We start from the raw sequence: 27,840 nt of genomic DNA, 5'->3' as shown, positions 1-27,840 counted from the left end.
GGCATAACTTGAGAGTACCTGAGGACCTTCCAAAGGCACTGTATTTCTGTTACAAATCAAACTGGATTGTATGTGAGGCATTCTAGTCTACACATATTTTTTTTAATGTATGTTCTATAAATGTCTTTTTTTTTTTTTTTCCAGGAATGAGAAGAAATATATAAGCAGATACTGGAAAGAAGTGCAAGTTGGAGACTTTGTTCAGCTTCGCTGTAATGAAATTATACCTGCTGATATCTTGCTGCTCTCTTCAAGTGATCCTGATGGGCTGTGCCATATAGAAACTGCTAACCTGGATGGTGAAACTAACTTAAAACAAAGACAGGTGGTGAGGAGGTTCTTAGAGCTGGTAAGTCACCCTTCTTGGCTCTCACTTAAGATAAGAATTTGTTTCAGGTAAGTTAATTGTTCACCAATCTACTTAACACCAGCTAAATCTGCTTGTTGGAGGAGTGCTAATGAGTTGCTGTTATGGTTGTCATTAGAGGACCAGCACTTGCCAGCAGCTGACCTCATAATAGTATCAGAAGTTTTACCATATTTTTTTTCCCTGAATTTGAATAGGAATTATTTGGGGCAATTGTGTGCGGTTGGAAAATGTTGGGGGGTTTTGCTGGCTTCTATTGTGGCTTGATTTTCGAAAACATTTTAACCACCCAATGAGAAGATACTCAAATATAAACAAACTACTTTTCCTGCCTGCAGACCAGATCAGTTTCAGTTAAGAATTTTGCCTAAAACTCTGTGCTGCAGAATCTCTCTCCAGCTCTGAAAGCGTGTAAGATTTAAAGGGGCAGGATGCATGCCTTCTGGAGGTGTGTGTGCTGAAAATCTGTTTTATTGCTCTCTCACGGTACTTATCTCTGCCCAGCAGCACTGTTTTAAAACAAAACAAAATGCAGGAGTTCAGTTGCTGTCAGCAGAATTAGCGGAAATTACCTGAAGGAAATTACTTGATTTAACAATCTTACTGAAATAGTATTTATTTGTATGCTCTCCATTCCCACCTCCTGCAAAACTAACCCCAGTTTCCTGTATTTCGCTGTGAAAAAAATAATTATCTTATAGAACTCAGCTACATCTTTTTCCATCGTAATTCTCATGCGAGAGATTTTGCAAACAATGGGAGCTTCTGCCCTTACCACTGTCATCAAAAGTTAACTACAGAAGCCTATGGCTGTACTGATGTGTATCAGCATTAATGAAATTGTAGCCCAATCAATAGCATAAAAATCAGTGTGCCTTCCAAATAACAGTTTATGATAGACAGAGCCTTTCTGTGAATAGCTCGGAAAAATGTGAGATAAAGACTTGTTTAACTGTAAGTGAATTCCACGTAGAATTTCAACATCACATGTAAGCTACCACCATGACGAGAAGCTTAATAAGCTACAGGCCAAATGTTTCAAAAACTCTGATTGTTCCAAAGAAGCTAATTAAATTGCTTCTTAAAAGTCCTATCCTGTTCCCACTGAGAGGAAATGTCTCCCAGTGGGTAGAGCTCCAGGGAGGTACTCAGATGATGTGTCCCAGTTCTCTGCTAACGGAGACGTCCTAAATGACCTCAGGCACATTATGTAGGACAAAAGCTATAGATGGCATGTAGGCTACTGAATACAGGGATGCTTTCATTATCATGCGTACAGTTGGAAGATAAGGGCATGGCCCAGCTCTCTCTCAAAAGAAAACCAAGGAAGGTACCAGCTGCCCCATTCATCTGCAGCAGATGGCTGGATTTTCATGATCCAAGACCTTCTGACACACAGCAGAAGGTGTTGGTAAATACAGTGAAAGAAAATGATGTATACAAGTACAGAGCATCACAAGAGGATGCCCGGAAGAATCCCTTTTACTTCATTAAGATCCACGGCCTCCCTGACAGCAGCCAGGGTTCAGCACCTGGAGTGTGATTCCTGGGGGGTACCTGTCAACCTTACAAACCCCTGCTCTGGAAGCTGTGACCCCTAAATGTGTGCCTGAGCCATGAGCTGTGAAGTCAATCTGTCACTACCTAGCAAACATAACGTGCATTAGTACATCTTCATTAATGATCTGAATGAAGGAATCAAGTGCACCCTCAGTAAATCTGCAGATAACACAAAACTGGGGGCAGTGGCAAATTCACTGGAGTGTCATGCCACCATCCAAAGAGGTCTCAGCAGCCTGGAGAAATGGGCTGACAGGAACCTCATGAAGGGCAGCAAAGGGAAGTGCAAAGTCTGACAGCCAGGAGGAACAACCCCAGCACCAGTACAGGCTAGAGGCCACCCAACTGGAAGCCAGCGCTGTAGAGCAGGCCCTGGGAGTCCCTAGGGGTCCTGGTGCCTGAGCTAAACATGCACAGCGATGCTCCCTCACAGCAAAGGTGGCCTGCAGCCTCCTGAGCTGCACGAGGAAGAGTTAGCACCCACAGGTGGAAGGAGATGATCCTTCCCCCGTACTCTGCTGTGATGGGCAGCTCTGGGTTCTGTACAACAGATGAAGACATCCTGGACCAATTCCAGGTGATTAAGATAGAGTGGAGCATCTCTCATAAAAGGAAAGGCTCAGGAGAGCTGGGACTGTTCAGCCTGGAGAAGAGGAGTCTCAGGGGGTATCTCATCTGTAAATACCTGAACGGAGGGTATGAAGTGAGCCAAGCTCTTGTCAGAGGTGCCCAGTGCCAGGAGCAGAGGCCCTGGTCACAAACTGGCCCCCAGGAGGCTCCCCCTGAGCCCCAGGAGCACTTCTGTGCTGTGCGGGTGAGGAGCCCTGGCACAGGCTGCCCAGAGAGGCTGTGGGGTCTCCTCCTTGGGGATCTGCTCTGGGTGGCCCTGCTTGAGCAGAGGGTTGGACCAGATGGCAACCAGAGTTCCCTTCCAACCTCAGCTACTCTGTGATTTGGTGATTCTGTAGTACAGCTTTAGTAGGAAAACTGGGAAGGGACTATCCCTGCAATCTCATGTTTGTCATACTTGCTGAGGTTTAAGTTGCTGATCTAAACCAGGCAGCTGAAATCTGGATTTTGTACAGTTCGGCAAGACTTCTAACCTTTAGACTGTATGTGTGAGTGGCAGTGTGATTTCCTCCTTAAACAGGTTAAAGTTTATCAGAGATGGAATTGAGCCTCCTTGGGGAAGAAGGCTGGGAGTACCCACCAGCCACACAGCTAGGTTTATCTGCCAAGCAGCAGAGTCAAGGTATACGTGGCATGGCTTACTCAGCCATCCTTTATTCAATGGCACCTGAGCAGGCATTCTGAGGAAATCAGTTAACTTGTAGGTAGGTGTAGTCAGCTTTGTAGACACCTAACACTGTTTCCAGCCCATCCTCCTGTAGTTCCCTGTATCATAAGATGATTATGGAACTTTTCCATCCCAGAAGTATGTTCCCAAATACATGGATAAGTTATTTCTTAAAATAAATTTTAGATCACAGAATGCCTACCTAGGGTAACAGTAGTGTCCATAGTAATTTGTCAGGGGTTAAACTAGCATCAGTGACAGAAAGCTCATTCATTTCAGTGAAAGAAGGACTGGAAAAAGTATCCAAGTATCTCAAGTATTGAAAGAGAGCTTGTAAGAAAACCACACGTGACTAACACCCCTCTCCTAAAATAGCTGAGCAAGCAGGAAATATCCAAGCCCAGGTTCCTGTGTCAATTAACTTGCAGGCAAAGTGCGCACCTGCAAGTTCTGAGTCCTCAGTGGCTGCAGCATCACAGAGCCTCTCTGTAACAGTGCCGTGTAAGTCATCCAGAAGAATACTTGCCATCCTCATTAAAGTCGTGGCTAAAACCTGTCTGAGCACACTGTTAATTCATGCACCAGTGTTACATTCCTTGCCTGATACTAGTAGTGGTGGGCTCTTACTGGTTCTTGAAGGTGTTGCCATACTTAGAGTCATGCAGTGGGACAGAGGGAGCTGTTTGGGAAATGTTGGATGAATATAAGGCCCACAGCCACGTGGCATGGAATAGCAACATGATATCAATGATTTGGAGTGAAGCTCTGTTCCCATCTGAGTATGTCTGAGTCACCACAACTGGAGAGGGCTTATTGTTAGATCTCATAAAGGACTTTGGAAGACCAATATTTTCTTGTACCAAACGCTGACCATCCTTTTACCAAACCTCAGCAAAGCTCCTTCCTAAATCTTTACTATGACCTGCATCCCAAGCTACTCACGTGTTGGATGAGAATGCTTCTTTACACAACAGAATAACTTGGTTATGCTTGTAGCTCTTTGGTTCTGTCTCATTCTACAGCCTTGTTGTTCAAGCAGGAAAACAAACAAATAGATTATGTAGTCCTGACCCTCTCTTTCCCACACTCCTAAAGTCGTCCCCCACCCTCCTTACAGAATGACATGCCTGGTCATGTGGCTTATCATGGGACAAGAAACAAAGATTTTTTGGAAGCTTCTTCCTAAAATATCAGCTGCCCATAGCAGTCTTTGAATAATGCCTCTGTACCAGTATCTCAAACCTTTAAAAGAAGCTGTGTTACAAAGCTTGGCATTGCTGCGTTTCTTATATGAACTAACTGATGGCTTCTGAGCACGTGCCTGTGAAGTAGGTCAGTAAAGGATAGCTATTTCTATACCCACAGCTCTACTGGGCATGGGAAAGGAGTGGGGGCAGAGGCAGGAATAGTTGTTTTAAGCCACTTTTATGGCTTCCTACTTCTGTCGCTGCCCTGTGCCCACCCATGCAATTTACAGTCCCACAGGTCTACTGCAGGCTGTTTTCCAGCCAGCTCCATTATCCGTATGGGCTCGCTGAAGTGTGGTGTGCTCTGAGCAGTCCTCCTGCAGCCACAGCAGGCTCTCCAGTCCCCCCTTTGAGAAGACAGAAAGCCCAGAGCTGTCACGTTGGGCAGCAATGTCCTCTAGAGCAGCCACTGTTCAGCCAGGATGGTCTGAAGTGTTGCTTTGTGTCCCATTTCAGCATCAACAGCATATAAGGTCTGTAGTCACAGTGTAACAGGTCTTACTGTTTCCCTCTTCCAAACCTTTATTCAAAAAAAGCACCATTCTGATCTCTTTTTGGCCTGACCCTTGATGCAGCAATAAGCACTTACAGAAGCAGTTGTGTATCCTTGCCTCCAGTGTTTTGCAGACATTATTACGCTCTAAACATATGCTCAGAAGATCCAAGATCAGCATTTGTGGGCTTGGATCAGACCTCTCCACTTGTGAATTCCAAGAAACTGTTTTCTTTTACAGTGCAAGTGACCAGAAATACCACTTATTTTAGTGCTGCTTTGATTTGTCTGAGTAATTTATAGTACACCGGGAACATATTGCTTGTTAGCTTTGTGTTTGTTAACGAATGTGATCTGTCTGACACAAAACTGTGCTTTCTGTACACGATTCTGCATCCTATCAATAGGCAAGCTGTGAAAAGCCGTCGATATATTCATTCCTCAGTGGCTTCTATGTCTGACAATTCCAGTTAGAGGGTGTACGTCGTTGGACACTCAAGACAGTCAGTCTTGCAAGTAACGAAATTATGCAGTGAGTAGGTTAGAAATGGGAGATTTTTCATTTTTTCATCCAAGATTTTATATACTTCGGTCTTGTTACCCAGATACTATAGTGACAGGGTGCGTTAGAAATGTTTAAAATAGTCAGAAATGGATTTCTGTACGCTCTGCCTTTCAAGTCAAAAGGATAGGAGACTGTCATCACACCCAAGCACAGATCACTTCTGTGTGTGCAGCGTGACACTGGAGAAAGTACTTCACTGAATCCCCCTGTGGCTGATCTAATGGTGTCAGCCACGGCCAGTAAGCATCTCTTGGAAAAAAACAAGTGTTTCTTGGTATTGCACCAGTTTCCATCTAATTTCTAACCCACCCTTGCTGCTGTCTAGTCACAGCAGCCATTTCTGGCGCACTGGATCTAATAGGAGACACATTATGAAAGAAGAATCAATGTGTTTTCTGTATGACTCTCCGGGTTGCTTTGCCACCACACCCTGCATAATTGCGTGTGGAATGTTTTACATGCATGTGAAACATTTTGTCAGCCGCTCTTCACGGAGTGGATAAGCAGATACAGCTTTGGCTGCAAAAGCTCAAAACTCCCTTTCAGGTCTCATAAACTTGATTTAGGATATTTTGATAGTATGAATCTAGACTCATGAAAAACATTTACATTTTCTCGCTGCCTTGTAGTACGAAACAAACAAAATACTCCACTGTTTTCACTCAGTATGCCTTTCAACAAAGTCCACAAAGACTCACTGTGGATCCTGGAGCAGCTTATGGTTTATTAACCACTGGCCATGTCCTGGATGTTTATGTGGAAAGCTTCAGGTCAGCTGAAAGCTAGGTTAAATCTAGCAGCTGCCATCCCATTTGAGAAGGCACATGTATCCCCCAAAGAGCTGCTGGGAGTAGGTGATAGATTTGTTTTCTCTCTTTTTCTCGTAAGAGTAGACCTTTGTTCAAAACAGACTTGTACTAGCATGATTAAACAGGTTTAGATAGGCCTTGCAAATGACTTTGTGGCTGCTTATTTATTTTGTCTAAAAAGCACATTTGATTATGGTGTCTGCCTGTTTGGAGGGTTAATTTGCATGCAGACTAGCACCAAAATAACTCATCAGGCTGATTTACTTGCAAGTCAGTATGTGAACCCTTCTGGAATATGTATAAACTCAGAGCCTATGCTTACTGCAAGCACATTTGCTCTTTTATCCTGGCCTGGAAGCTGGGCTGCATTTACAGCTCTAGCTTTCATCCAGCCCTACCTGCTGCTGCACAGTGGAGGAAGCATCCTGGATACAGCTGGACGTAGAGAAGCAGTCCCACAGCTCCCTGTTCCAAGCATTAGGTCATTTATATGCCTCTTTCTTTCCCTGTAAGCTGGAGGCAGAAACTGGTCCAGAAGAGAAGATGAGACTGCTTTCTAGAAGGGCTGCACTCTAAGCTTGGCTGTATAGGCATTTGTAGGCTGCACTATCAATGAGTTACTTTGAGAAGGGCAACTCATGCTTCTTGCACAAAAACAGCTTGCAGGGCAGCCCGGTGTCTCAGTGTGGATGTTCCTTGTGCATTCAAGCTCTCTTTCTTTCAAACTTTACCCTAGAAAATAAAAGAAAAAAATGAAAGAGGGGAAGGGAAGGGAAGGGAAGGGAAGGGAAGGGAAGGGAAGGGAAGGGAAGGGAAGGGAAGGGAAGGGAAGGGAAGGGAAGGGAAGGGAAGGGAAGGGAAGGGAAGGGAAGGGAAGGGAAGGGAAGGGAAGGGAAGGGAAGGGAAGGGAAGGGAAGGGAAGGGAAGGGAAGGGAAGGGAAGGGAAGGGAAGGGAAGGGAAGGGAGCAATTTCTGAGTTTTGATTTAGACTAAAAGAAGTTAAGATTTCTCACGTAGCCATCTGTGTTAGTTAAGCTAAGCCAGTCTGCAAGAACAGGTGAAGTTAACACAGCAGCCTTCCCAGACAAACTAGTTTTCAACTTGCTGATACAAGCTCATTGCCTCAAAGATTCTGATTGAATCTTCTAAATCAACACAAGAATGGGCATAGTTATATCCTCCTTGTCACAACTTGTCCCAGTAATAAACTCGCACTGTCATCACAGAATCATAGAATCACAGAATGGTTTGGGTTGGAAGGGACCTTAAAGATCATCTAATTTCAACACCCTGCCATGAGCAGAGACACCTCCCACCAGACCAGGTTGCCCAAAGCCCCATCCAGCCTGGCCTTGAACACTTCCAGGGATGGGGCAGCCACAGCTTCTCTAGGCAATCTGTTCCAGCACCTTACCACCCTGTGAATAAAGAATTTCTTCCCAGTGTCTGATCTAAACCTACATTTTTTAAGTTTAAAGCCATTACCTCTTGTCCTATCACTATACTCTCTGTCAAAGAGTCCCTCCCCAGCTTTCTTATAGGCTCACTTTAGGTACTGGAAGGCCTCTAAAAGGTCTCCCTGGGGCCTTCTCTTCTCCAAGCTGAACTACCCCAGCTCCCTCAGCCTGTCTTCGTAGGAGAGGTGCTCAAGCCCTTTGACCATCCTTGTGGCCCTCCTCTGGACTCACTCTTAACAGCTCCATGTCCATGTTTTGCTGGGGCTCCAGAGCTGAATGCAGTGCTCCAAGTGGGGTGTCACAAGAAAAAAGTAGAGAAGGGCAATCCCATCCTTCACCCTGCTAACCACGCTTCTTTTGATGCATCCCAGGATACGGTTGGCTTTCTAAGCTGCAAGCACAAATTGCTGGCTCATATTCAGCCTTTTCTCCACCAGAACTTGCAAGTCCTTCTCTGTAGTCTCCATCCAGTTGTCGTCCAGCCTGTATTTGTGCTTGGTATTGCCTTGGGCCAGGTGCAGGACCTTGCACTTGGCCTTGTTGAACCTCATGACATTCGCACAGGCCCACCTCTCAAGCCTGTCCAGGTCCCTCTGGATGGCAGCCCTTCCCTCCAGTTTGTTGACCACACCACACAGCTTGGTGTCATCAGCAAACGTGCTGAGGGTGCACTCAATCCTACTGTGCATTGTCACTGATAAAGACATTAAATAATACCAGTCCCAGTACAGACCCTTGAAGGACACAACTCATCGCTGGTCTCCACCAGGACATTGAGCCATTGACCACAACTCTGCAAATGTCACCATCCAGCCAATTCCTTATCCACTGAGTGGTCCCACTTAGGTAAGTGGGAACAGTACTCTGTTATAATCACGTAAATGAGGACTAATCAGCATACTCAGTCACATTTAGACTGCAAGTACTTTTAAAGGGTAGAATCAGGCCACAAGAACAGTGAATGTATTTCTAGCATCTTTTGGGGATTATCCCTTGTGCCTTGCTTTATTTGTGGTATTTTGGAAAGGTTTACAAGTTCAGGAAAAGTGACTTGAAAATTCCAGATATACACATGTTAAAACAGAAGATTAGTGCTCTGTCCCACACACATTGCCAAAATTAGATTTCCCTCGGGGAAAAAAAAAGAGTTTTTGAAAAAATAACTAAGCAAACAAAATAAAATAATGTGGTTGTTTTTTTGTTGTTGTTTTTTTTTTTTTTTTCCTATGCACTACCCATATATTAAATTAAAAGCTATTTGCTTACATTTTAGCTGAGGGTTCTAGTGAAACTAACCTTGTAAGAAGACCTGTGTTTGTCAGTGCAAAACACTTGCATGTCAAACCCCGTGAAGACCTTTTTTAGAGGTCACACTCTGAACGTTCAGTACATTTCTTTGATGGAGGTTGAATCACTCTGAAAAACACTACATCTATACTGTTGTATCTTTTTTTGGATAGCACCACGTTCAGAGATGACTTGTGTAGAAACCATGAACATCACTAGTTAAAGAGGAAGCGATTACCATCTCTCCAACAAAGAAAACAGGCATATAACAGCTGCTTGCAGAATGTCCTGTTGCAGAGCAGGATCCGAGTCAGTGCTTTGGCAAACTCTTGTGCTCTCCAAGAGTCCTAGAGGACTGCTGAGCACAGTTTTTCACTCTACTACTGGCCGTGGCATTTAGTCAGCAGCCTCACACTGGGAGGTGAGGGCAAAGGATGCAAATAAAAAACTAAAGAATGATGGTTCACTTCCTGCTCAGCCAGTTTCGATCAAGGTTGCCATCTCTTTCTGGTTTCCATCGTGCAGGTGTCCAGGCCACAAGTTCGATTGTCAAGAAAGATTAATCAGAGGGACAAAAAATTTGAGTAAATGTGAGACAAAATTTTTGATATCTCGATCTAAACATTGGGGGTGAAAGGTAGGGTAAAGATCCTGATTCGGAAAGGTGCTGAGTAGTTGATTTTTACCACTGATGTTAGCTGTTCATGCTTTTGTGTTCACATATGGGTTAAAGGGGCTGGAGTGGTGAATCTAAGTTTGAATGCCCTGGCTGCGAGGGACCTCCCATCCCCAGGGTAAGACTTCCTGCACCGGTGGAACAGTGGTGAAGCTGCATAAGGAACTGTGTTATGTCAGTGCTTGTGCTGCAACTGATCTCTAGAGAGGCGGAAGATTTAATTCTCTGTATGGCTAGTCCAGCATCTCCTCATTCTGCTGTTTCTCTGAAAAAAAATATTAAAAAAGAAAGGAATATTTCAGGTCTGTAGAGAACAAAATGCTGCTTCCTTTGTAGAGAGAAGTAAGCATTTATATGTAAAGCAATTTAAGAAGAGGTTTTCCCATTAAAGTCATCTTTTTGTATTGGTTTGTCATGACCTTTGTGATCTCCTGGCATAATTCAGTTTTACTAATCAAAAATTCAAACTGTTTATTCCTTCACCATACATTGGCCTCTCAGCTGGGAATGGGACATACCTGGAAACTGTTCTCAGAAATTAGATTTTGTAATATAATGCTGAGAAGTTCTGATTTTAGGGCCAGGATCTTTGAACTGAAAGCACATCTTAATACGCTTGTCTCTCACTATCCCAGCTGCGGTATCAAAAGCAGGAGGGTTGATGGTATTATGCCATGAGTACCTGCAGCAAGGATGGTACGGTGTCACGTTCCTTTGGAAGCACTGAGGTGGGGAAAGGGTCTGCTTTTCTGCCACAAAAGGCAGAGGAACATAATGAGGAAGTCCTGCCCTTATCTCAGCATCTGGGAAGTAAGCCTAATCCCACTTCTCTTTTCTCCACCTGCTACCCTCCAAGTCTACCTTCAGTTTTAGTACTGATAAGGCCACAGAGAGCTGTAGAAATTTGCATTAAAATGTTATTTACATGGGAAGTGGCTGGCTGTATGTCTCAGAACTGTTATTTCAAGAAATTCATGACAATTTCCATTCATTGGTTATACTCAGGCTCATATTTTCAGGGTCTGTTATGATTCTGTGGTGGTCATTCACTTTTTATATGTGTATATGCCTGTGAGAAAGCTACAAATGTCTTATGGTTTCATGACTTAAGATGATACTGTTCTCTGTAAAGAACTATAGTGCTTATACTTCCATTTGGTTTTGAATTAAAAGCCTCAGGAGTGCATGGAGATTTATGGACAGCAGCCTAATTCAGTGTTGTTAATGACACAGTAACAGACTGGTTTATATCAAAGCAGGGAGCACTTACCCTTTTGGCGTCTAGGAGGAAGAGATTTTGGTGTTTACCCTACAGTGTGGTTAGAAAGCAAATATAAGTTTTCATGAGCTTTACCAGCCTTTACTTAACTTTAACAAACTTCTTTGCTTCTTATATTTTTGCCCTGACTTGATTAAGCAGCAGATTCAAAACTTTGTCTCAGGTGGCTAAGTATACTCATGCACCTATATAACAGTGTGACCTGTATGGCCAAGATCACAGGGATATGACTTACAGAGTGTTGAAGTGCAACAGGAAGGGATAAAAATGGCTTTGTCCTGCTATTAACTATGTAGAGGTGGGTCGTGTCAGCTATTAAGCAACAAAAAGGCATATGGAGTTAGTGGAGTTAATTTGTGCATGCCAGAGCATGAGGACTTGAACTGTAATACCCATCTGATAAATGTTTGTCCCCCTCAGATTGTTTCCCAGCTCTTCTGTCCTGTTTTGTAGCTGTCAAGGCCATCATGAGTTTCTTTTCATAAAGCCTGTGCAATCAGGTGGTATGTAAAAAAAAAATCACACCTTGCATTCTTTGAGTTTGACCTTCACTTCTGGAGTCTTTAGTGTATTGATTGAAAAGGAATTTGATCAATGGCATGGATAATAGATGAGAACAGATGGACCAGGCAGCAAAGCTCTTGCCCAAAGTGCTCTCAATGCCATGCTTGCTTTGGGAGCATTATGAGGGCAAGCAAGGGATGATGGCTGTGGTTACAAGACACAATTCCAAGCGCAGACTGTATGCCAGTGTCCAGCCTGGGGACATGCTACTTGGGTATATAACCTCACGCTAGAGACACTCAGAGAAAGGCTGACAAAACTGTAGCAGTGCTGATATGAATGCTGCTCTGTAATACTTGGAATTAAACGTCTGTTTTCATTAGGATTGCTTTTTTCCCTCCATGCTCTCATCTGACTGGTAAGGACTGGAATCTCTCTGGTACATGGGAGGTTGCTGTATGCTACAGATTTCCCCTCAAATCTTTTTTAAACATAATGTGTATAGCTCCTTTTGTCATGGTTTTCTGTCTTAAGGGTGAGACAGACACATCAGGCCTTGGTGCATGGGACAGGATTCAGACACTGCAGCCTTTCCTGTTGGGTTTTCCTGCTCATAAGGAAAAGCCTTCATTACCAGCCACGCTCAAGTCTCCTATGACTATGACTCCTATGGACTCTGGTGATCTTTTTTTTATTTGTGAAGTGATGTAAGAGAGATGCTTGGCACTTCCCTCTTCTTGTTTAAGGGTCTTAGTCCTTCCTACTCCCGTTTCTGCTGGCAGAACTTCATCCCACAAGAAGCTGGACTGGCCAACTGCCCAGCGTGAGAGCACGAGTAGGCCAAGGTATAATTGGAAGCTGACCTGTGCTGTGTGGTGTTCCTAAAGGAAAATGACCGTGCAGTGCTTCTGCCACTAATCAAGTGAAATTTCTTCCAGCAATAATGAAACGCAGCAGAAAGATTGCTGGAAATATCTCCAGAAAGGGGAAAGTCCCGGCGAGTGGGGAGTGTGCCACAGTCTGTGGAAACGGAGAGAAGAAGCCTCCGGAGGAGCAATGCAGGTTGTGTGCAGAGTTTTGTAAGCCCTTAAGAGGCTTGGTCTGTGGTTGAGTTTAAGGGCTGAGCTAATGCTGAGGTTGGTTCATCCAAACTACGAACCCATTCATTTACTTCAGTGGCTGGTTTTTGAGACACTCAGATACCGCTTTCTTAACTGTCCAGGTCTGGATCCATCCTTCAACCATGACATACCCTGTTTCCTTACTTCTCCCCAGCACTGCTGTGTTCACTGAACTGATTCATTCACATCACTGTAATTTTCAGTGCACTGCTTGCCGTCATCCTCAGAGATACTGGAACTTGCATGTTTGTATTTTCAGCATTAACATTTCTTTTGGTACTGTTGTCTCATGACTGCCTAAAAGCAGCTTCTTCAGCTGTCTGTCGTAGAATTACTGAGGTCCTCATAGGCTTTACCAACAACACATTTCTCTTCCCACAGGTTGACTATTGTGCTGTTCCCTCATACCGTTTTCTACAAAAGGGAAAACTTTTACTTAGTTCAGTGGGAGGAAGATCAGCCCCCTAACGTGTAGTTGGCTTGCTCAGCTGTTCCGATGTTTCTAAATACTGGACATCTCTGTTCCATTTAAACAAACAGTACTGAAAAAAATCCAATTATAGTAGTAGTTGTCAGTGTGGAAAACAAAGCTATTAAATTCTGATGTACAGCTGGATCTGTTTAGTTCCTAAATAGCATAGATCAGACTGTTTCTTCCTTTTCTTGTGAATTAGTGGCACAAATAAATTCTGCCAGAGACTAATGCAGTTTAGACATGAAAACGTTTCACTGTTTCAGTGTATAAACAGTCTGCATGCTTTGGATACATAAAATCAATATGTAATTCCGGTTGCACATTAATAAAAGGTCAGATTAATTTTATGGGGTAGATGCGGGGTACTGCTATATAAAGCAATAATAGGATGGACCAATGCATTAGGGGGATACGTTCTTATTGCACTTCAGAGCTTTTAAACTGGAAATCTGTTTTTTGGCTGAGGCAGATTTCTGTCTATTAAATATTTCCTCTGAGTTGCGCCCATGACTCCATTTCTCCCCTTTTGTTTCCTCCAGACATACGCGCCAAAACAAATCCCAGAGCCCTTATCCAGCAATTGTACTGCAAGGAGAAGTCTGGATAAGATCCCCACCATAGCCAATAAACAGAATATGATAAATCGGGTAAATGTCGCTGTCATCCAAGGGCATCCTGGTGTGCTCATGCTGTCCAACTGGAAGGAAGGACTGCGCATCAAACTCCGGTTTCTGCAACAGCAAAGTAGGGCAGAGGAATAAAGGAAAACATTTAATAACTATGCATTATTAATACCACTAGCAGGCCATTAAATCACCCATACAACACACATTTAATGAAGGGGAATATGTTGTTTGAACACTGTGTAATTGTCGAACTAACTCATTTGGCAGAGCAGTGTGTTTTGCGTCCTGAACTGACAGTTTCGTGAGGTTGCCAGCAGAGCAAGGTTGGCATTTCACTGTAGAGATTGAGAATGATCTCAGAGCCCTGAAGTCATGTTGGAGAGAGCTAAATTCGGTTGCCTTTTTTGTGACAGATCCCTATAGTTACTTGATTTGCCTACCTATTGGTTTCCCACTCTGTAGAAGAGGTCTTGTAACATCATCTTCCCCTCAACATTTTGCCTTGGTAGAATAAAAGCTTTCCATAGGGTGGTATATCAGCAGTCATCAGATATGTAAGGGACAGTGGTTTGTTTTAAGGAAATTTTTAAAGAAAACACCTTTCCTTTAGCTCTTTCCATTATGTTTTCCACTCCTTTGTACCTTTGTGTTTCCCCAAGAGACACAGCCCTATTATTGTGGACCTATGTTATTGTTTTAAATGGAACTCCTTATCAGGTTTAATAGGTTTCAGCAGAGCATTGTTAAAGCCTACACAAAACCCTTTACATCTGCAATTTAAATGAACTTTAATTTGAAATTCAGCTTTGAAGGAACCATTATTTAGCAGATTTTTGCAATCTGACTAAGTTTGCTTGCATATGGAAAACAAGCCTTCCCATTGCTATATTTAGAGTAGGAATGAATTTCCCATATTTTTAAGAAATTGGAAGGACTAAGATGTATAGGTAGGGTACTCAACATTTTCCTAGCAAGAAGACTTGTGAAGAAATGAAATACATTCTGTGGAATCCCTGAATACATAAAATACCTAATATAAGTATCACTGAGTGTCCTTTTGACAAGTTTCAACCTTTCAGAAATACTTAGGAGTTCCTAAAATGTCAGCACTTTTTCAGAGGAAGGCAGTGAACTAAGGCTACTTTGGCAAAGTCAAAATGTGAAGTCAGGTATTTGAGGAAAGTCAGTTTCTTCTTATTGAATTAAATTCCCTTTTTTTCTCTTTCCTTTTTTTTTTTCTCTATTTTTTTCTCTATTTTTTTTTTTTCCATTTTGATATGCCATAATACAGCAGAAGAGCTAAGCAAGAAGTGGTCTTCACTCAAGTGATGTATCTTGTCCATCATTTCATTCTGCAGAAACCTTCAGGTTTTCTGTTTTTAAAATGATATTGCCAAGAAAGAATTCTTACTTCTGCTGCGAAGTGGATAATATTTAGTCACCAAAAGCTTCTGAATACAGGATATATGCAACCACAATATGGGGATATGCACGAATGTTTCTGTGCATTTGTGGCTGACAAAATAATGTATTTCTTCTTGATTTCTGTATTTCTGAAACTCTGAAACCATATGGGAATAAAAGATTGAAGTTATTGTAATTTACCTGCATAAAAAGAATTGTGTTGTATCATGATAGTCACAGCAACAGTTTACTGGGTCCAAGACCATGGATGAGGCATGCCACCAGTTTCATCTCCTCATTCTCTGTGTCCAGACCTGTATTCATTTAGTTTTTCAGACAGCATTTAACAGCCATCCATCTGTTCCCTACGTTCTCTAGAGTAAAGGCATACAGACACATTTTTCTGTTTTCTTTTTCAAGTAACTTGCATACTCTTGGTACGCAGGTAGTATTAAAGCTTGGACCCCTGCTGGAGAGTGACAATGTTGTCATACCATGACGGTGATGGGAAATTTGAACCCAGCAGGAGGAACAGCATCAGTCTTTTCAGAAAACAAAACCAGCAGAAAACTAAATTGGAGCCCATACAAATGATGCTTACATCTGTGTTTGCTGTATCAAAGAAGCAGGAGGAGTACCTAACATTTGGAAAAGAATGAAGTTACTCATTTTTTCAGTCTGCAAGTGCTCAGATAGTGTGAATAGGATGGGTAGAGAGTTAGTTATACACTGGTCCCATTTCTTGAAAAGAAAGGGAAGCAAGGGTTCAGGTCCCTTTTTAGCTTCATGGAAGACAAATCTGCATTTCTTGGCTCCTAAATACCATCCGTCTCTCATACTGTAGCTCTTTCACAGTTTCTAAGAGAATTTAAGGTTGATTGGACAGGAGGGAATATGATTGCGTGCAACCCTTGAGCATTAATGCAGGAGTAAAAACTTTTGAGTTCTGGTTGTTGTTTCTTTTTTCTTTAGAGTATTTGCATGTGCTTGACTTTGCTCAGGCTTTGATGTACATGGTGCTCATACAGGCTTTTTTCAAGGTTGGCACTCACAGAGATTAGTATAAACATTTCTGGCCCTTCTTTCAGACTTCTTGGTTCTCCAGTGACCTTCATGTATCCTTTCAAGCACAATTTTCTATGATGTCTTAACAACAACCAGATTGTGCACTGAATTAAAGCCTACTTAGTAGTAAGAACTGTGCCTTAAGGGTAAGCAAGCTATTTTGCCTTACTCATGGTTTACAGGGACTCATCCTTAGAATTAGTGATGGCAATTAGAATTTATATTCTAGCAAAAGGAGAACAAGTTGTTTAAGAGAATAGTCTGACTGACATGAACATAATTTAGCCCTGGCCTTAGTTTTGTGAAATACTCTGGGAAACTTAATTGCAGTCAGCCTGTATCTCCCAGGTTTGTATGAATCAGAAAATCAGTTGTTCAAACCCACAGTGCACAACACACAAACTTGGAAGACATGCAGAGGAACCATAGGACAGATGTACATACTATGCAATATGTTTGCTACAAAAGGAAAAAAAACACCTTCAGCTGCTTTTTGTGAGTGACCCAGTCTTGCTGACGACTACTGGGAGACCCTGAGAACACCAAATACATCATTTTTTTCAGGAAACTAGGCGCTGAAAAAAATCAATTGAGATTGCAGTCTGGCTGAGCACGGAGCTTTGCATCCTCTCAAGGCTGGTGCAGCTTTAATACCCAGTTGCAGTTTGCAGTTCTCTAAGTGGGAAGTAAAACACTTGAAAACCTGTTACATGAGATAACTGCTGCACAAAGATCTGCAGAAGGGCTATTTTCAACCATATATTGACCTTATATTCTTTATCTTAACAGTGACACAGTAATTCACTGTAAGAGAAAAAATAACGGTAGTGGGGGAGAAGTTAATATTTTTTTTTTCACCTAGAAAACAGCACAAATCATGATTCATGCACTTCAAAAGCAATACTTTTGCATTAACTTACTTCTAGCTGTAGCTTCCCTAGCTGTTAATACAGTAGAACATCATCACAGTTCATGTTTTATTTGTTGCTGAAGTGTGGGTATCAGCATAAAAAGGAACAGAACTTTGATCATGGTGAAATCTTATGTTAACATTGTGCTTCCTTATAGCCAGTGAAAGCAGTTGCACACAGGCAGCGTTTAACATATTTGTTCATTCATTTACCAGAAACATTTTCATTTCAAAACACTGTCATTAGCTATAAGATACAATGTATCTACACTTCCATTTCATAGGAAAGAGATGGAGATGCAGCTATTTGATATATTAATAAGCCAAAGAAGCTTTTGCAATAAATCAGAATTTAGCAGCTTTGTTCCCTTATGTAAAATACTATTCTAATTAGATTTTCTCCCCTCCCAGATATTATCTGGTTAAAGACCATAATCACATATTTCAAGATAATTGTAAGAGTATTCAAGTACACAGACGGTTAGATTTAATGATACAAGACTTTTAGTTCCAAAACTGAATCAGAAATGCAAAGAATCCAACAAACAGGAGAAAGAGCATGTTCAGTCGTAGTGGTGAGGAAGTCAGGTAGGTTTGGTAATCTCTGATCTTGATACATTTTTGTGTTTGGTTTGGTTTAGTTTGGCTTGTTTTTGTTTTTGTTTTTTAGAGTTGTTGGCTTTGCTGGCAGGAATTCACAGCAGCAAGGAAGTTTGGTTGCTGTACCAATTAATGCATCCATATGGCACTGAAACCATGCTCTCTTTGCTGAGTTCTGCAACCAAAGAAAACCATTTAGTTATGCTGGTTTTGTTAGGTGTCTCTAGGATTCTCTCAGAGGCGTTCATCAAAGACACTAAGATTTCTTTCTTTTCTTTTACGAGGACCACTAAATGAAAATTCGCACTGAACTGAATAACACTCTTCACAATGTGTATATTGTAACCAAAAGAGAAAAACGTTTCTCTTTCCAGCCAATATTTTCCCTCCAATTTGCAAATGCAATTTAATCTACTGTGGTGACTCTTCTTTACCACAATACTTAGGCAGCCAGAGAGTTTATTATTGAAACACCTCGAGCACTATTTATAGGTTATTTTTCCCGTACTTTTTTTTTTTTTTTTTCCTGCAAAGGAGTATACCAAGACATAAAAGAAAAGAAGGTGGTGTTCTGGGGCAGCAGAGCAGGTGTTACAAAGACAGCACAGGCATTCCCAGCACAACGTGCTTCTGCATGAACTTCACCCTCTGCAAGAAGCTGACCTGAAGCCTGCTGCTGGCTGCTGCTGGCTGCTGGCGTGGTGTTGATAAGGAAGAGGAATAAGGGTCAAGGGGGGTGAATGTGCAGCTTTACAGCATCTGCCCCATTCTGCAGCCTAATCAAGGCTTAGCTGCCTCCACAGGACTGGGTACTTCTGATCATTCCCAGCATCAAGCTTCAGTTACCTAGAGAAAATTAAGGCGAACCAGGAGAAATATCTAATGAGCTTAAATACTGACAGTATTTGGTGTGAAGATCATCTGGACTTCTTGCAAAGGCTCAGGTGCTTGACTGCTGACTTTGATGTAATTTAGGGAGTCTGATTCTCAGTATAGGAGTCTTATTCTTTGCTCAAAGCTGGCCTTTGGTTTTGCTGCTTATTTTTTTCCTGTTTACAATCTGAATTCTGCATATAAAAGTGATTCTTCCCTGCAGTGGGCTGTAACTGTCTCAAAGTGACAGCCCATCTTCACAATTCTTACATCTCTTCTTTCTCAAATGTACAGTAAAGGTTTCCAAAAGTGTCAGGTGTAGGAGGTTTGAATTGTCTCCTATGTACTATAAGACTGTCTTTCTTCCAAGCATAATTGGCAGAAATTCCACACCACCTCCCTTTAAGGGGTACCATTGATGGTAATCCTGACATATCTTCTAGTCACTTTTACCTCTTATTTAAAATGTAGTTTCTTGCACATCTTCTGAGTGGATCCAATTTAAAAATGTATATTAATAATAATAAATTGAGACTCCTGTGTGTTTCAGAGAAGCTGGCAATAAGACTGTCCTTTGGTTACTGATTTTCAGGCAGCTATTCCCATGAAGTAGTCTAAAAGGTGGTGGTTGGGGTCTACAGCTGCTCAGCAAAAAAAATAAAATAAAATAAAATTATAAAACATAACATTTGCAATATGATCACTGTTGAAAGTTCAATAATATGATGATTCATAAGTGGTTCTTTCATTCAAAGAGTGTGCAAAGCAGTTTTCTAATGGTTGTCCTTACTGATGGAGACAAACAGCTGTCTCAGCAGCACCAGGACTGGGCATCTGTCATTTCACTGCGTAGTTTGTTTAGTCTGGAAAAGAAGGAAGAATCTTGATTTTTATTTAACAAAATCAAGTAATTATGCTGTGATAAGATGTTTTTCCTCAGGCACAACAAGGTGGTGCTTGCAGGTAAACATATCTGCAGTCAGCAAAATTACTGGCTTCAGACTAATGTGGTAGAGAACCAAGAAGAGTTTTTAAGTGTTAATTAGGAAAAAGTTATTCTGCTATATGTTTCTAATTTACTGTAATAGTTTAATTTATCTTTGTTCTCATAAAGCATTTGAGAAATCTAGCTAATATTTCAAAACCTCACGTTAGCTTTTTCAGAATGGACAATGTATGGACTTACATTGTCCTAGATTTTCGGTAGCTTCATTGAACGTGATGTATAGTGATACTTTTGAGTATTCTCAGCCTCCCCAGGTAAATTTGCTTTTTCCAGTCCAGATCAAATTCATTTGACTTCTGGGTTTGGCTTCTTGTATCTAACGGCTTTAAAAACTCATATTCTTTCACTTGCAGAACAAAAAAGTCATCTTTGTAAGGGAGATTTTACAAGGTACCTACAGAAATCTGGCGCCTGGGTCTCTTTGATTTTCAGTGCCAGTGGTCAATGTCATTCAACTGATTGCCTTTGAAAAAATGGACTTTAGTATATTATGAAAGCTATTTAAGAAAGTGATTCTGACTGTAATTTGCAAATCTTTGCACTAAGTACTTAGTATTTTTATTTTTCCAGGACTCAGAATTTGACCCATTGAAGTTCACCAGTGTCATTGAATGCGAGAATCCAAACAACGACTTAAGTAGGTTTCGAGGTTACATGTGAGTATTTCATATAATATCCTTCAGTATACACTCCCTTCCTCTGACATGGAATTAAGCACATGCTGTTTCTGTTTGGGCTGTGTTATATAAGCTGTGCCATCATCATGCTAAATATCTAGGGATGCATATGCAGCTCTTGTAGAGGATCCTGTCCTATAATGGAGGTGAGAGCCTCACATTTCCATTCCTTAGGATGAATGTGTTTTCTAGCTTTGATCAGTTTAAACTCCAGTACTGAATGCACAAAGCAGTGCAGTTATGGACACTCTTTGTCCTTTCCCTCACTCCGAGGATCAGAAAAGCCCATCTGGAAATGGGAGGAAATAGAAAACCAGTCCAAGAGAGCCAACAAACAAGCACAATCTGTTATACTCTGTTTTTATGAAGATGTGTCTGTTTGATGTTTCTTTTAATGTAAGTGTCATTGAAGAAAATCAGAAGGCAAAACTGATATTTCTCCAGCTATGGCAGTATTCCTTTACTCTCATTCAGACAAAATAAAACAATTATCTCATACAATGGGCGTGCTTGTTCATTACCATGCAGAATCACGTACGACCGCTTGACTTAATTCTAAACAAACAGAAATGCATTAAGTGGGTGCTCATCTCTGGCCAATTAGGCCTACTCAGAAACAAATGTGAAATGTTTAAGTATGTACAGAACACTTTGCTTCTAATGTAGCCAGGATTGTAGTGTGTGGGCATGCCGACAGTAGTGGTGACTTAGGAGGTGCACTCTTGCGTGACTTATTTTTCTGCAGTCTGTAACCTCATGCAGCATGAGAGACCAGGATACTTAATTTCTTTGTCTAAATTTTAATGAAAAGAGCTAAACAGATGCTAATTCTGTTTAGAATACCATAATTTATTATCCGTATGGATTAGGAGTTATGAGCAGTATTGAATTGCGTAAATAGCACAAAGATTGAAAATTACTGGGGCTTGGGGAGTTTTTTATAGTGATGCTATTTACCAGCTCGGTTACTACTCTCAGATGTCACAGATTGTGTAGGATGTACTGTCAACTGGTGTAAATCAGGATGGCTTTTTCGAAACTACATCAAGTTGTAGTGTGGGAAAATGTGTTCCTTTATTTAACACCACAAAGCCCTACAGTTCATTTAAAGATAAAAGTTTTGTATTAGACATTACTGTGTGAGGGTGTGCAACTGTCTACATTAATAGAGAGCCTGCTGTACTGCAGAAATGACATTTCCAGATATAGAAATGGAAAGTTTGGCAACTTTTCTAGCATACTTCATGTGTGTGAATCTTAGTCCGCAAAATATTCAGCATAGAATCATAGAACGGTTGTGGCTGGAAGGCAGCTTTAAAGATCATCTGGTACAACTCCCCTGCCATGGGAAGGGACATTTTAAACTAGATCAGAGTTGAATGCTGTAGAAGATACGTATACATGTGTCTTTCATTATGTATTTATTTATGTACTCCATGTGAAAAATGTCCGTAGCACGTAAGTTACAAAACCAAATTATGTAGCAGATAATACTGTAGTATGTTCTGGAAAGCTATTTCACAAATGATGTGGATGTATTTTGACTCAGCAAAAATCAAGACATCAGTTGTGAACCTGGCAGGAAGCATCAGGTCTCATTTTCTAGTTCTCTTCAGCTATGCCGCAAGAGATTTACGACTAAAGGGCCATAGGGCATTTGAAGAGTGGGGGCGGCCATTGACAAATAATATCTCGGTCTCCCAATTCATCAAGGGAGAGAGCCTTTTTTCCACCTCTTTTCAGATTTTCTTCATTAGTATCATGAAATCGAGAGTATATTTCACATCACATGTTAGCAAGATGAATAGTAATTAGCACATCTCAATTGAAACATGTCATTACTGTGTCAAAATCTTAACTCTTGTTCAAAATCTTACCAGTACTCAGTGCTTGAAAGACAGATTCAGATAACTCCAAGCAGATAATATCTTAACTGCAAAGAAATGCTACTTAGGTATTTATATAGGGATGCTATGAACTTAGTAAGTTTTCATTTTTGAAGAAGTCTATGTTTTTCTATTTAAAATATGAACACCTTTGGTTCCAAGGTCTATGCTGACAGATCTTTAGGGGAATAGAAATATTTGAGTGTGTGCATGTTATATACATGTAAAATGTCCCCACCGTTAACCTAACTGTGATCACTGTAGGTAACCAACATAGCACAGACAGCTCAGGATGAAATGAGATAAGATAAACCAACAATAATATAAACCTGCATTGAACATGCTCTTTATGTGCGAGATAGACAGGGAGGTTGCCTGTCTGAAGTGCTTGCTGTAATACTGTTCTGCTGTTTCTTCACCCTCAGAAACATATTTCTTCTTTCTTGTTTCTTCTATAAGTCTTGTGGGTAAAAAGAATAGAGAAAAACCTTACATGCCCTCTGACTGTGTGCATCTAGCCAGAGTATGTACAGTATGCATGGCAGGGATTCAAAAATCCTGTTTCAGGTTACAAAAAATAACAAAATTGGCTTTAAAATCTTGTTTCTAGCTTTTTGTATGTATGTGTGCAAGGGAGAAAGAGAAGTAGTCTTCCGTCTTCTCGGCTTTTCTCTGAAAGGTAAAAGTTTTATCATTAGAAGAGTGATATCAGAAAAGTTGATTGGGAAGTTCCAAAATGGGTGTAGGAAGGAACAACAACAACAACAGTAATAATAATAATATATGAATGCATGTGTGCATTTCTATTTCAAAGGTTCTCCTGAGTTTACAAAAACAAAATAATATAAAATCACATAATCACATTGCAATTTTTTAAGGAAAAAAGGTTTGGCATCATTGTCTCTCTGATATACTGTAGTGACTCAGAATTTCCCAAATGAAACTGGAGTACGTTTCATCAGTGTTGAATCGGGAAGGTTCTGATCGAGTATGGCGACGTTTAAGTATTTTCTTTGGGATTCTCAAGTGCTGGGAAGCAATGACAGCTCCACCATTTGCTTTTTAAGAAATTTGAGTGAAAGAAAATACTGCCTTTTGGATTTGGCATTGATACGTCGCCTTGCTGCTTAACACTGGCAAACAAGGAAAAGCATGACAGAAGGCTGAAATGAGCGCTTGTCGTACTTGTGTTGGAGTTACTGTATTAAGGCATCTATGCAGGCAACCCGGTGGTCTTGACACCTACATGTTATCGTCAGATACTGCACCGTTGCTGTGGAGCAGGATCAGATGTGGTATAAGCTAAATGACAACAAAATCTAATAGCATAGAAAAAGTACACAAGTAATTGTTGCCATGAACAATATGCCTATTGCAGTCCACTATTACTGCCAAGTGTAAAGAACTGATGAAAGCTGTAAGATCATAAGCCGTTACTTTCTAACTAGGTTTATCTTTTAAAAGTCCGTTTTTTAACAGGAATCGTAACTGTGGTTTGGAGACTTCATAGAAAATCCAAGCTAACATTCATTTATGAGGAAGGAAGGCTAATGTACAATTCAGTCTGAAAAAGCTGGCAGAACAGCAGAACCCTGGAAATAGCATAATTTCTACAGTACGGATTCATTAAAAAACTATTTCCCATAGTGTAAGCCCAATTAAATGTGGGTAATTCTCCAGCGGCAATCAGTGTTTACACTAATTGACACCTGCTGTTGGGCAGCTCCCAGTTTTGGAAGCTCCATTGGCAAAAGGAGAGGCAGTGAGTGACAGAGGGTTGCTGAACAAAACCTCTTCTCTTATACATGAGGCTCACAGGGTGGACTGAGCAGGGGAAGTTTTCTCCTCATGAAAAATAAATACATAAATAGATAGATAGATAGATAGATAGATAGATAGATAGATAGATAAAGCCTGCTGCAGCTACCTCAGCTCTCAGATCCACCTCTTTTTCACCATTTCCCTAGCAGTGAACAGCTAAGCATACCTGTTGAAACACCCATGCTTTTAAATTAATTTCTTGTGCTCTTAGAAGCAGGGAGTGGGTATAATATGTTATACTGAAATAAAAAGGACTATGCATGTGTCTATATATATATATATACATATGTATTTATATTATTTATGGATGTGTTCCATTCATTCAGAGCACTGACTAGAGGCTACTTAGCATAACCAGTTCCTTAATCTGCAAGCAGTCCTACTAGTCTGGGAAAGGCTACAAAGGATTCAACATTGTGAGCCTTTTTTTTTTCTTGTAGATCTCAGGGGATTTGATATAGGTCTTCAGGCCTGAGATCCTAGAAGCATTTCCTGAAGTTAGAGTTTTCATTTTCATTTAGAAAAATAAAAAATTCTAATGAGAAAAGCATGAAGATACAACCCAGGTATGAAGGCTTAGAAAATAGAAAGCAAATAAAAAGAACTCCTTTTTTTTTTTTTGTGTGTGTGTGTGAAAGTCACAATTTTAAGCCAATTTTTAGATTTCAGGGGACACAGGATTTTAAATGCTTAAATCTAGGTATCCATCATTTCACGTTATAACAGCACAGTGTAAATTTTAGCAATGCGCATTGCAATTTACCAAGATTCCTATTGCACTCCCAGCTTTTACTAATTTCTCATTGCAATTGTTTTTTTAGAACTTGGAAGTATGATGGTTTTGATGCTTTGCAAGTGAAGGCAGAACATGGACACATTTCAGATTGCTTTAATGTGCTCTGAGGCATTAGGATACTGCAGTCTGTTAAATTAAATTTTACTCATGCAGACAAGGTCTGAAAGGATTATTTGATTTTTCTTTTTTTTTTTTTACCTAATAAAACATTGTGATGCTATGTTTTAATTGTTGTTACTATTGTTGTAATTTCACTTGTGACAGTTAATTCTCATAAGGCTGTTTTCTGTAGTTCTCTGACAACTGAAATTTAAGTTACTCCATCCATACATAGCAGAAGTTGCAGTGGAAATGTAACTTTCTGATTTTCACATGTGCACATCAACAGGAATCATCAGGGCGCATGCCCTCTTCTTTCTTAGACAGTGAGACACTTCTGAAAAGAATCTGTCTTGTTCTCACTGATGAGCACATGGATATGTTTTCCTTTCTTTATCACTGAACTGACATGTATTATTCCTGGCACATCTTCCTTAGTGTCACTGCTTCTGAAGCACTGCCTTTTCCCAATTTCCCAATATTTCGTTTTGGGATTTCTTTGATAAAAACATGTGAATACCATATAAATGTTACTGACTACACAACTACTCTTAGATGGATTGGTTTTACTATTACTGAACATTCACAACTGTGCACGGGCAATCTGTACAAGCACAGAAGGTTCAATGTATTTTCAAAACATTAGATTGCCTACACACGTGGTGTAGATTTGGCCTTCGTATTGCTAGTGAACGTATGTCCAGTACATTTCTATATCCCATTTGTATATCCCACAGCCTAGCCAGAGCAACTAGTACTACTCCAGCTGGGCTGCTGCATGTCTGGGATTCCTGGGTAGGTATTCTCAGTTTTCAAAGTCTGTCAGAGGATCTTCCCAGGAGGAAGATATAAGGAAATATTTCACAGTCAGGGTGACAAAACTTCTTAAAATTTGAAGATGCTTCCTGGGCTTATATTACAAAGTAGTGTGATTTAACAAGCCTAATGTTTTGATATGTTCTGCTTTGTTCTCTTTTTAAATTTTCTGCAGCATACATAAAAATGGAAAAAAAGATGGACTGTTCAAAGAAAATCTTTTGTTACGTGGATGCACTATTAGAAATACAGAAGAAGTTGCAGGAATTGTAATCTACGCAGGTAAAAGTTGTTTCTCGGTCTGACTATGCATACTGTCTCTCCATAGTTTCCTTGAAACACTAACAGAAATCCCTATTACATAATGCAATTGCTTTTGCAGGGCATGAGACCAAAGCTTTATTAAATAATAATGGACCCCGTTACAAGCGCAGTAAGCTTGAAAGACAGATGAATGCTGATGTCCTTTGGTGTATCCTCATACTTTTAATCATGTGTCTGTTTTCTGCCATTGGTAAGTACTCTTTAAAAATAGAAACTTAAGTGTCAGACTCACTTGGGATTCATGTACTTAGCTGTACCAAAAACGTGTATATGCCAGAGCATGAAATCTGTATAGCTGCCTCCATACTATCCAATTTTGGTTGTGTTTCCTTGAAATCAAGATGTATTGATACACAGTCCCATTAGTTTCCTAGTATCGATCAAATATATGCTCTTAGTACCAGAGATCTGAATGCGTAGATTTTACCACCTCCAAAAATGTCAAGTCAAAAAGAAGCCACTTTATAAGCAGTGCCCTCAGAATTACAGGTGGTAGAGCATAACATGCCATTAATCAGTCAACAAAGTAATTTATGAGCAGAGAATAAACATAATTAGCACAGTTCTATTCCCCAGTACTGTTTATTAAATCAAGGGCACAGCGTACAACATTTATGCACTGTCCCTAAGGCGGCAGCTTTAAACCCAAAGAAATACATAAAAGTCTAAATCTGCATAAATCCAATTAGAAAACCCTCTAGACTTCCTGGAGTGTTTAAGGAAATGCTGAGGTTCAGGTTAATACTCTGCAGGCTGTTTTTCTGTTCACTTGTGAGAAAGAATTGAGTTTTACATTTGGCACTCAAAATGATTGTTAATATATTGCATATGAATTCCATATCCTTCATGTTTGTGTGTTCTCTAATGTTTGTGTGTGAGTCATGCTGCAGAAACACCAGAATGTTTCCTAACAACCACCGTGGAGTTTAATAACAATCCTTTGCCTTTTTAATAAGTCTCAGTATGCCTTTTTCCAGGTATTGTTAAATACTGCTTAAAGATGAGTTTTTCCAGCTGTGAATCAGTCAGGGTATTTGTTTGCATTGAGTTCAAGACACTCGTGTGTAGCATCTCAGCATGGGGGAGAAGTGCTGCAGTGGGCTTAATTGCAGGGAGTCCCTGCCTGCAGCTGTCCCCTCTGCCACTGCAGCAGAGGCGATGTCCCCAGAGCAGTGGCAGCAGGCTGTGTGCCACCGTGGCTTCACTACAGCTGTGACTCCTGGGCTGCATGAATGCAAATGGGAGGAGGTGGCACACGGTAGGTGACACACGTGGCATCATCTGCTCTGGCACATCTGCTCCGAGGACAGAAACCACCAGCAGAGGGCCAAAGCAAACCGCTGGAGGTGGTAGGAGCCACATAAAGCTGGGAAGAGGTTTGCTTGAGTGCTTCAAAACCAGAGGTGCCTGGTGCTTCAGGCGCGCAAAGCTGCGTTCTGTAAGAGTCAGGCAACTTCTGTGCCTCCTGTCAAGACAGCGTAAGTGGAGGAAATCTGAATCAGGATATTTATAAAACAAGTCTTGATGTAGGTCATTCTAAGTGTGGGAGTTCAATTTTTGCTCTGAAGAATAAAAATATAGACATCAGTCCGATGATATGCTCGTATTGGTAGCACAAGGACAAAACAGTTTTCTTACTTGGCTTAAGTATTGTTTTTATTTTTCAAGAGTTCAATGCTGTTTTATTGTATCAAGATGTAAAGGAAAGTGTAAAACCTAGTAAAATGTGCCTTTCAAAAGATTACTTTTAAAGTAGGCCTTTGTCCTCTTCTGCTGATTTTTGACATGCTGTGAAGACAA

The 27,840-nt window shown here is 40.8% G+C and overlaps 1 protein-coding gene across 2 annotated transcripts in view; it reads left to right on the top strand.

Moving 5' to 3' along the window:
* ATP10A (ATPase phospholipid transporting 10A (putative)) overlaps window positions 1–27,840 on the top strand; it is a 111,476-nt gene that overhangs the window by 42,616 nt on the left and 41,020 nt on the right. The window contains exons 2-5 of one of the 2 annotated variants that reach the window (XM_084512153.1): window positions 145–349; window positions 20,192–20,277; window positions 25,892–25,998; window positions 26,099–26,230. In XM_084512153.1, the coding sequence (XP_084368279.1) occupies window positions 145–349; window positions 20,192–20,277; window positions 25,892–25,998; window positions 26,099–26,230 (530 nt within the window). Of the gene's footprint in view, window positions 1–144; window positions 350–20,191; window positions 20,278–25,891; window positions 25,999–26,098; window positions 26,231–27,840 lie in introns of those variants that run through there. The other variant, XM_084512154.1, reaches the window with a different exon arrangement.

Source organism: Aythya ferina, assembly GCF_964211825.1.
Source record: "Aythya ferina genome assembly, chromosome: 1".
Lineage (NCBI taxonomy): Eukaryota > Metazoa > Chordata > Aves > Anseriformes > Anatidae > Aythya > Aythya ferina.
The sequence above is the reverse complement of the archived record's forward strand: the minus strand, read 5'-3'. Positions and strand labels throughout refer to the sequence as shown.